The 10,247-nt window shown below is 42.4% G+C and overlaps 1 protein-coding gene across 1 annotated transcript in view; it reads left to right on the forward strand.

Moving 5' to 3' along the window:
• pkhd1l1.1 (PKHD1 like 1, tandem duplicate 1) overlaps nucleotides 1–10,247 on the forward strand; it is a 40,767-nt gene that overhangs the window by 22,568 nt on the left and 7,952 nt on the right. Inside the window, exons 43-60 of the mRNA XM_020597527.1 lie at nucleotides 561–717; nucleotides 829–985; nucleotides 1,268–1,477; nucleotides 1,902–2,031; nucleotides 2,550–2,791; nucleotides 3,321–3,457; nucleotides 3,722–4,751; nucleotides 5,267–5,458; nucleotides 6,060–6,211; nucleotides 6,334–6,493; nucleotides 6,864–7,050; nucleotides 7,236–7,324; nucleotides 7,551–7,714; nucleotides 8,390–8,519; nucleotides 8,726–8,844; nucleotides 9,018–9,147; nucleotides 9,428–9,595; nucleotides 9,905–10,008. Coding sequence (XP_020453183.1) covers nucleotides 561–717; nucleotides 829–985; nucleotides 1,268–1,477; nucleotides 1,902–2,031; nucleotides 2,550–2,791; nucleotides 3,321–3,457; nucleotides 3,722–4,751; nucleotides 5,267–5,458; nucleotides 6,060–6,211; nucleotides 6,334–6,493; nucleotides 6,864–7,050; nucleotides 7,236–7,324; nucleotides 7,551–7,714; nucleotides 8,390–8,519; nucleotides 8,726–8,844; nucleotides 9,018–9,147; nucleotides 9,428–9,595; nucleotides 9,905–10,008 — 3,658 coding nt within the window. The remainder of the gene's footprint in view (nucleotides 1–560; nucleotides 718–828; nucleotides 986–1,267; nucleotides 1,478–1,901; nucleotides 2,032–2,549; nucleotides 2,792–3,320; nucleotides 3,458–3,721; nucleotides 4,752–5,266; nucleotides 5,459–6,059; nucleotides 6,212–6,333; nucleotides 6,494–6,863; nucleotides 7,051–7,235; nucleotides 7,325–7,550; nucleotides 7,715–8,389; nucleotides 8,520–8,725; nucleotides 8,845–9,017; nucleotides 9,148–9,427; nucleotides 9,596–9,904; nucleotides 10,009–10,247) is intronic.

The following is a 10,247-nucleotide window of genomic DNA, read 5'->3' on the forward strand; positions in this document are numbered from 1 at the left end:
GACTGCTGCCCAATCCACTGTGCACCAGCCCTTTATGGATCCTCCTGCAGGTGGTGGGCCCACGGGAGGACATCCCCACGTTGCTCATTCGGGCTAAGCCCAGCCGGGCCCCGTGGGAAGAGGCCTGGCCACCAGTTGCTCGTATTTGAGCCCCACCCCTGGGCCTGGCTCCAGGGTGGGGCCCTGGTTGCACCATACCAGGCAACATCACAGTATGTGATTTTAATTTTTTCATAAGGGGGTCTTGAACCACTCCTAGTCTGACCCATCACCTAGGACCTGTTTGCCTTGGGAGACCCTACCAAGGGCATATAGCCCCCGACAACATAGCTCCTAGGATCACTCGGGTACTCAAACCCCTCCACCGCAATAAGGTTCAAGGAGGTGTAACTTAAAGTTATTTCTTATAATATTTTGAGTGTATTTTACATTTGCTATGTCACAATACGGTGTAAAAGATTTTAAATCTATCTGATCTTTCTGTTGATTAATCAGTGAATTAATCTGTTTGTATTCTTTTGTTTTATTGGTGCCCACCTCACATCACGTTCACCTTATAGCACTAACATGAATGACATCAACGTGACCATCGCAGGGTCCGTGTGTGACGTCCAGTCCTCCAACAACACACACATCATCTGTGTGACAAACGCTCAGCAGCAGTCTCAGCAAACCAAAGTCAGAGTCAGCGTTCGAGACCAAGGCATTGCCAAGATGGTGAGAGAGGGCAGTCAGATCCCTCGACCTTACTGACACAGCAGTGTCAGGACTGTTTTGTTATCATCACACTGATTCATGTCTTTAGAGATCATCTGTCTCTTTCTTTAGGACAATGCTGATTTCTTCTACATTGACGTGTGGTCGTCTCCGTTCACTTGGGGTGGTCTGTCTCCACCTGAGACGGGCTCGTTTGCTGTCATCACTAAAGGCCAGACCATCCTGCTGGACACCAATACCGCAGTGCTCAAAATGCTCCTTATTCAAGGTTCAAAATTACTTTATTTTACTTTAAGATAACCTTATTTTGAATTATTTTTTTCAAATTTTTCCAGTGATGTGACTTTTTATGAAGTGACATTTATTTTATTTACAGATACATTTTTAGGACACAATCAGTTTTTTATTGCATTATTGTAACCAGTGGCAAAGTAGTAATACATATTAAAATGTGAAAATATTTCCAAACCTCGCATACATTATAACTTCTAAATATAAGATAAATCCTCTTTCTTGCCATGTTTGTACCCTGCTATTTCTCTGTGCTCAGGAGGCACATTGGTGTTTGATGAAGTGGACATCGAGCTGCAGGCTGAGAACATCCTGATTACGGATGGCGGGCGGCTCCAGATCGGCCAGGAGGGGGCACCTTTCCAGCACAAAGCCATCATCACACTTCATGGACATCTGCGCTCACCTGAACTTCCCATCTATGGAGCCAAGACGCTGGCTGTCAGAGAGGGGGTGCTGGACCTGCACGGTATGACCACACAAACATATTCATACCCACAATACATAAGCAGTATGTTTATTTGTAAAACTGAAAAATCTCTCACTAACTTGAGCTATTTCCTCTCTGAAATTTAAAGGGATAGTCTGACATTTTGCAAAACATGCTTATTCACCTTTTGCTGAGAGTTAGAAGGAGATGGTTAGTTTAGCATAACTGGAAACCAGTTCTGGCCTAAGGTTCAGCACCTATAAAGCATTAAGCAACAGAAAAGAGCTATGGATCAAATATTCCAAAAACCATATTAATATGGCTAGTGTTTATGTCACATAATAATAAACATTAAGTAGTTAGCAATAAGATAAGAGCTGTGTGTCCTGCAGGGATGTGATTATTAGTGACAGCCTTCTCCTCTCCTCAGGTGCAAGTCATTACTGACAGCATGTTTCTCCAGGTATACCAGTTCCTGTCCCCTGGACCCACTTGGCCCAGACAGCAAACGCAGGCTCCCTCACGCTGACCCTGATGAAGGCAGTGACATGGAAAGTTGGAGATGAGGTAGTCGTCGCCTCAACCGGTAACAGGTAAAGTTGAGTCTGGAATTCAGGCAGGAAAATGGTTTTAAGAAATTCTCTTTTTACCTGCTCTACAAAGCCTTAATGACTTGATTGGACTAAACTGAATGAAGTCAAGAATTTCTCCTTACCATGAGGACAAAAGGTGTCGAATGCAGTTGTTAAGCCCCTTGAGGCAAATTTGTGGTTTGTAAAAGAGACTGATTTGACATCAAATTGTGAAATATGAAATTAATACATAAACGTAAGGTTTTTGAAAAAAATAAATACACACAAATAAAAATAACTGCATGTAAAAACCTAACTGCTCTGACTAGCTACAGTTAGCTGTTGAGATAGCCTTAGTTAAAGCTCATTTACCTACAGTATGTTTGTCTTTTTACAGTTAGTGATCCTTTTTCAAAGCTTAGTGGGTAGGTCTGTCATATGTATTGTATTTTATCCCATAATATCACTCTGATAAATGAAAGCTATGGAGCTACAGATATAAATCTCCAACATTACCTAATATAATTTGTCTTTTCCAGGCACAGTCAGGCAGAGAACGAGGTGAAGAGGATTGCCGCCGTGTCGGCTGATGGAAAGACCCTCAACCTGACCGAACCACTGCTGTACACTCACCTTGGGCTGACCATCACACTGCCAGATGGTACGTGGTTTGAGGGCCGAGCTGAGGTGGGTCTTCTCACCAGGAACGTTGTTGTCCAAGGCTCCCAGCAAGTGGAATGGAGTGACCAGATCAAAGCCTGTCCCGATGGCTTTAACACAGGTACTGTGCTCAGATTTTAGAATTTTTCTGATTTAATTTTACACTAAATGCATTGTAAAAGAGGGGATTAAAATGTTGCTGTTAGTAAAATCCCTAAATACTAAAACCTATCCTAGTTGTTTTACAGTTATTTTTCTTGCTGCAGAGTGATCTGTCAGTTGAATTTACAACATGAAACATGAAAAACTTGTCCTTTAACTCATGAAATACACAGATGTGTTCGTATAGTTTCCCAGAGCCTGAAGTGACTAAAACAAAACAAAAAAAACCCAAGCATTTCCATTTTAACAGCTGGAACCAGAAAAAAAGTATATTTTTCTTTTTAAAAAATGAAGTTATTAAATTTGTTGCTATTAATTTTCTATTGACTGACAAATCAATTAGCTGACAAATTGTTTCAGTTCTACTTTAGGTTAAAAAGTAGTAGTTTGTACTGAATAGTACTGTTAGCCTTTGATATTGGACTTGTGAGATTTTGAGAATAACAACATACATATTTATTGAAATTTTTCCATGCCATGTGTTGTAGGTGAATTTGCCACCCAAACCTGTTTCCAAGGAAGGTTTGGAGAGGAGGCTGGCAGCGATCAGTTTGGCGGTTGCATCATGTTCCACGCACCCAGGCCAAATCAGAACCTTGCAGTCGGCAGACTGGAATATGTTGAGGTGAAAATCTAAAACTTTCTCTGCTTTTGATTTCAGCAAAGGTTTGTGCACTCCATACAGTTCTGAAAACATCAGCTCAATTAAATGATTTCCAGTGATGGACAGTGTCGAACTTTGTTTACTGAAACTCCATTACATGTGCAATGTATATTGATCCAGTTATTCTAAATCTCCTCATCCTCATAGTCTGTTTTGTTTTTTTTCCTTCTCAGTGTAGTTATTTATTTGCATAAGCCAAAATCTCTTTGTGTTTTTGCACCCCAGGTCTTCCATGCTGGACAGGCCTTCAGGCTGGGACGTTATCCCATCCACTGGCATCTGATGGGAGACATCAACTACCAGTCGTATGTGAGGGGTTGTGCAATCCATCAGACCTACAACAGGGCCGTAACCATCCACAACACCCACCGGATGCTGGTGGAGCGCAATGTCATCTACGACATCATGGGTAGTGCCTTCTTCATTGAGGATGGCGTTGAGACACAGAACATCCTGCAGTACAACCTGGCTGTGTTTGTCAAACAAAGCACCAGCCTGCTGAATGATGATGTCACTCCTGCTGCTTTCTGGGTCTCCAATCCTAATAATATCATCCGCCACAATGCTGCCGCAGGAGGCACCCACTTTGGCTTCTGGTACCACATGGATGACCACCCTGATGACCCTTCCTACAATCCAATCGTCTGTCCGAAGAGGGTTCCCCTCGGTGAGTTTTACAACAACACTGTGCACTCTCAGGGTAGGTTCGGCCTTTGGATCTTCCAAGAATTTTTCCCTGTGAAGAACGGAGAATGCTTCAGCCAAACCCCGGAGCCCGCTGTTTTCCACTCACTCACCACCTGGAACTGTGAGAAGGGTGCTGAGTGGGTCAATGTGGGCGCCGTGCAGTTCAACAACTTCATCATGGTTAACAATGAGAAAGCTGGGATTGAAGCCAAACGCATCTTCCAGTGGGCTGTGAGTGGCTTTGGAGAGAATGGAGGGGCAGCGGTGTCCAACACCACTATTGTGGGCCACGCGGACGAGCTGGGGCTGGGAAGTGACTTCTGCACGCGCCGAGGAGTCATCATGCCGTTTGACGATGGCATGAGTGTCCTTAACACCAAGTTCCTCAACTTCAACCGCAGCTCCTGCACAGCCATCGGTGTAACCTCAATCGACGGGACGTGTGTGGACCGGTGTGGTGGCTGGGCCATCAGGTTTAGTGGCATCCGGTACGTCAACTCGCCCAACAAGGCTGGCTTCAGGTGGGAGCACGAGGTGCAGCTGGTGGACACTGATGGCTCCCTCACAGGTACACACCAGCCCTGTCTGCCTATTTTTAGTGTTTTTTTAAGTGGATTTATTATTGTTAACAAATGCATGAGTCGATACCTTCTGATTTACTTAACATGTCTGTGGTTCCACGTCCCTTTGTTCCTAAAGAAGATTTAAATCTGTACAATTCAAAAATGGCTGGTTTTTCAAAAGGCTCAGTAATTCCTCAAAACAGCTGGGCACCCTAATTCTTTTGTAAATGTTAGCAACTAATGTATTTGTTGGTGAATATGTTAGTAGCAGATTAATAAACACTTGAAGGTCAGTGAGTATTTCCAAGAGAACCTGCCTACAGACAGGTGGACCGCCAACCTCAATAGGAAATTGTTGATATTAGCTGGAAAATGGTTAATAGGGTTAGAGGTTAGCCTTAAATCTAACCATTACCCAACTTCCAGAAAACATTGACATCTGAGATTGACAGGCTGCAGTCTTGGTTGCAATTCAACATCTGACCTAAACTGTGTGTTACCTATGTTTGCTTGTTTTCAGGGAACATCAACCACAAAGTTGTGCCTATGAGCCCCTTGCTGGACCCAGCTCACTGTTCACAGAAAGCTGAATGGAGCGTGGGCTTCCCCGGTGCCGTGTGCGACCACACCGTAAACTTCCATCGTTTGGCCTTCAACAATCCCTCACCGTCATCTCTGTACTGGAAGAATGTCATGTTAACAAACGCACATGGTATGAAAACACATATGTCTTTAAAATGTCAGTTTGCTGTTACTGAAGCAGTAACTTCCAGTATGTGTAACCTTTATTGTCCTCTTCTGTTGATTAGTGTGAATTACTGACGAACTCCATCACAGGAGACAGTAGATGTCATGAATTTTACAAGTAGCACTAGTATATTTTTGCATGTCTCCTCACTCCATGTCCCTATCTGACTTTTATCTTGGTGCACACCAGTGTGGGCATGAGCGCTGTAAGTCCATTAGCATCAAACTGACAACAGGTCACACACAGATGAGGAGTCATGTGACCTGTTTATCATGATGTGATAATACAGCCATTAAAAATATAACAAACACTCTTAAGATGTAGCTGCTTCTGTTTCAGTTTTCAGTCACTTAATATTGCCGTATTGTTGATAACAGTAAGTAAAACAGTTGAAATTCTATAAAATGTCTGTACAGGGGAGTTGACAAATGTACATTAGTAAAATCTTCTTTTACCTGCTTACAGCTAGATTGATTAAAGGTTTTATAATGCCTTTAAATGCTGAATATGGAGGGTTAAAGTGATACCAAATGCATTTTACTGAGTGTCTGACTCACTATCACAGGCACCAGTGTGCTCCCCTGTCTAAACAAGAGACTGACTCATCCATATGGCTGGATGGCCTTGATCCCTTCACAACAGCCATATAACTGGTACTTTAACAATGTGGACTATGTCACTGACATCAGTTACAACGCAAAATTCTATGGCTTCAAGGTACATTTAGAGCATTATCATGGTATTAATATAAGCAAATAGCAGAACAGTACTGAATATCTGTCACATTTCAGACCAGCCTGTTGATCTCATGTTTTTCTTGTACATTTTCCCTCAAACAGCCAGATCAGTATGTGATCATCAGCCACAACTTCACTCAGACTCCAGACAGGGTTCATATAATCGATGACAGGAACGGCTCATTGACACCGCTGAGCTTCAGCAATAACACGAACGGAGACTGGTACTTTAACAACAGCTCCCATATCTTCAACTACATCGGTGAGACACATTTTGATTTGGACTTTGATTTTATATTTTTGTACACTGAATATATCACCTTTAACTATTGCGTCAATAATAAATATATAATTGAATTTATACATTTATGACAATTTCACCATAAACTGGAACATTTTGAGCTTCTTAAACACAGATGTTAAGGTGGAAGTGTTGTATTGAAGTGCATACAGTTGTACAGGTGGACCTAATAAAGTGGAAAGTGCCTGAAAATACAGAAGAGTTTTGTGTGTACTGATTGTTTGCTTTATGCAGATCACCAGCTGGAGTTTTCATCCTTGAGATTATTTACCACTAAAACATGCATGTAGAGCAATATCTACTGTAAATTGTTATCATTCTGTTCCCTCAGTGTCTGGGAGGATGAACCACCGCAGGCGCCGTAACAGTGTCGATCGCTCCATGGTTGATATTGCAGTGAACTTGGTGCTGTACCGCTGCTTCTACCCCAACTGCATCCCCCCACCTCCACCACCCCAAGACACATTCACCCCCTTATTCGGTGGTCGGCCGAGTGAAAGCAAAGACACTTTTACGAGGTTATTTTTTATAAATATCTTTAGAAATCACTGTGGTTGAATTAGGAGTAGCTGTTGCATTAAAAGCAAACATTATTGGTTTAAAGTTGGTTCGTGTAGACAAAAGACAGTTCACACCTTGTTTAATTTCCACAAATGGCGAGAGTTAACTTGTTGAGTCTGGTTTGTCCTTTGTTTCTCTCTAGTCTGTGGTCTAATGTATCTTTCTGGGAAAGTTCACCTGAAAACAACTTCAAGGTACCAACAGCGGGCTCTGACGCCATCATCCCATCGGGTAATGTCTTTAAAACAATGTATTTAAAGAAAAGAGAACTAATGGGGACATGTTCGTTATGTAGACATTGTTGCTTTTCCACCCGAGTTGCCTGAGGATTTTACTGTTTTAGATGTTTCCTTCACTGTGAGATAAAGGAGAATATGGAAACATTAGACAAAATCTCAACCTTTTCTGGTGTAGTATACTATGACTAAAATACCTTTGTATACTCATCAAACCACAGGGAAGTGGATCATTCTGGACATCAACACACCTCCCCTCCACAAGCTGACTGTCATTGGAGTTCTTGAGATCCCCGACACCTTGAACAGCTCGTCCACCTGGCAGGCTCAGGCTGCACCTCAGTACAGTAATCTGGTGATAGATGCTGTCTACATCTCCATCCAGGTCTGTGGGATCAGGATTATCAACCTTATTACTTGAAAGTAAATTTTTTTTTTTTGCGTCAGTCAGGTGAATTGAAACCTGTGAAAATTTCAGGTGGTTCAGTCATGTTTCAAGCTAAAACATGAACAATTCTGTTTCCAGCTCCCTGAGAGTGGGAATTTGTAGATTTTCTCAGATACAACAATCAGTTGAATATGTCAAGGTTTGGACTGTTGATGAGACAAAACAAGCTAATTTTGGACATCACCGTGGGCTCTAAGAAATGATCATTGACAAAAATAAAAGCAGTTTTACTGATAATAAAAATAACCACGAGTTGCAGCTGTAAATGGTGCATACAAATGGGGAAGAAAGTGGTATAAATGAGAAGTTTAATGTATATCTTAAAAATGCAAAATGACAGCTTTTCAAGAGCTGACGAAGCTTTTCATGTCAGTTATTGTCTCACCAGCTGAAATAAGACAATTATTACTGTATTGGCCCTGTAGCCAGTTTGTGATGGTCGGTATGTGTTTTTGAGTGATGCATATCATGCCTGAGCAGCAGCAACCAGTTACCTGGAGATGACATACAGACATGGGTACTTTTGCATTAGCAGCAACAAATAACCATGACTGAACAGCTGCTGCCTGGGATGTTTCGGTGAGGCGATGTTTACATCTCCTGCTGTTTCAGGGTGGAAGGCTGATCGCAGGATCGGCTGACAAGCCGTTCAGGGGTCAGCTGTGCATCAATCTGAGAGGGAACCACTTCACTCCGGATTGGCCTCTGCCAAATGGACCCAACCAAGGAGCTAAAGTTCTGGGTAAGAGATTCTGATTCTGATCTGAAGGTAACTGTGCTAATCTGAGCAAATGCCGGAGGGAGAAATAAATGAGAAACATTCAGACAGAGAATAATTTCATTCCATTTTATGATTTTGCTTCTATGTCACAAAAGGTATTTCCTCCAAAACCAATAATCCCAGTGACACATGCTTCAGAGTTGACTGTGTCTTTGGTCATACGACAGGTGTGTTTGGTGAACTGGAGCTGTACGGACAACCCCGCAGTGTTTACCACACCAAACTTGCTGCCACTGCTGATGCCGGGTCCAACACTCTGAACCTGGCGCAGTCTGTCGACTGGCAGGTTTGTATCATTCTTGCTTTTAACCCAGTGTTAAACAGATGTAATCAAATAGAAAGGTTTTAGTGAAATCTGGCTAACTAAACACCGCCACGGCCACGTTTACCAGTCACTCTTTACATCTCGTACAAATACAACTGTTGACAGCTACGGTTATTTTGTTGACGTGTGAGCAGGTTGGAGACGAGGTTATCATCTCCACCACCAGCTACAGCGCGTGGGAGACAGAAAAGCGACAGATCACCAATGTGTCAGCAGACGGCCTTGTTCTAACCCTGAACCAGCCTTTGACCCACACTCACATTGGTCAGTCCAACATCTGTGTCAGCAGATGCAGTGAACCTGTCCAGAACTATGAAACAATGTTTAACTTGCAGAAACTGGCACTCACATTTCAATGTTTACTTCTAATCGGTGTCTCTAATGCCTCAGTAAGTATTCGGCCTGTTGTTGGCTTTTAGAGCAGCTCAAAGGTCCTGTTGGGCCGAATGAGACGTGGCTGCTGTAACTAGATATGGCCCCGGAACAAGCTGGTTTTAAAAGTGACTCATCCTAAATGACTGATGCTGATTCTGTCTCTGTGCAGGTGAGACCCACTCTGTGGCAGGTTCCTCTCTGTCCTACACTCTGGCCGCTGATGTCGGTCTCCTGACCAGAAACATCAAGATCATTGGTCAGGAGTATCCAGATATGATGAGGGAGTCGTTTGGAGCGAGAGTGTTGGTCAGCACTTACCCTTGGGCTGGAACCAAAGGTAGAACTGCTGTACTGAGTGTGTGTAAAGTAAATCCCATCCTTATAGAGCACTGTGTGTTTTTTATTGGATAAATGAGCATTAAGTTCATGACTAGAGAGGACATTCACTACTGCTTTACCTCAGTATGTTATGATGTGGGTCCTCTATTAGCATTTTCTTTATTAATTCATTCTTCATATTGTTATATTTATATAGATATATATATTTGTTAGACAGATATTTATTTGTATGACTGTTTACTCTGTCATTTTAATAATTTACATGTTATTTAAACACATAAAAAAAATTTACAATTCCTTCCTAAAGGCAGAGCTCAGATCAGGAACGTGGAGTTCATCCACTCTGGCCAGGAAGGCTGGACCGATGACACCGACCCTCGCTACTCTGTGGCCTTCCTCAACCTGGGAGAGGTACAGCATCACACACACACACACTCAGGTGCACAGACACACACAGTAAAGCCTAAGGACAACAAGACGACATGAATGTTAACTCAAACTTGGATGTGGAAACCACCTGCAGCTTAAAATTGTGTTAAATTTGTAGCTGATTGCTAAAATGTCTGTAAAAATATGAAATAAACTTAAAGATGAAGCCCTCACTACATCTATAAGTATAATCAGAGACATTTCTGTTTTAATGTGACAGT

This window comes from Monopterus albus, unplaced genomic scaffold (genome assembly GCF_001952655.1).
Source record: "Monopterus albus unplaced genomic scaffold, M_albus_1.0 scaffold34.1, whole genome shotgun sequence".
Classification (NCBI taxonomy): Eukaryota; Metazoa; Chordata; class Actinopteri; order Synbranchiformes; family Synbranchidae; genus Monopterus; species Monopterus albus.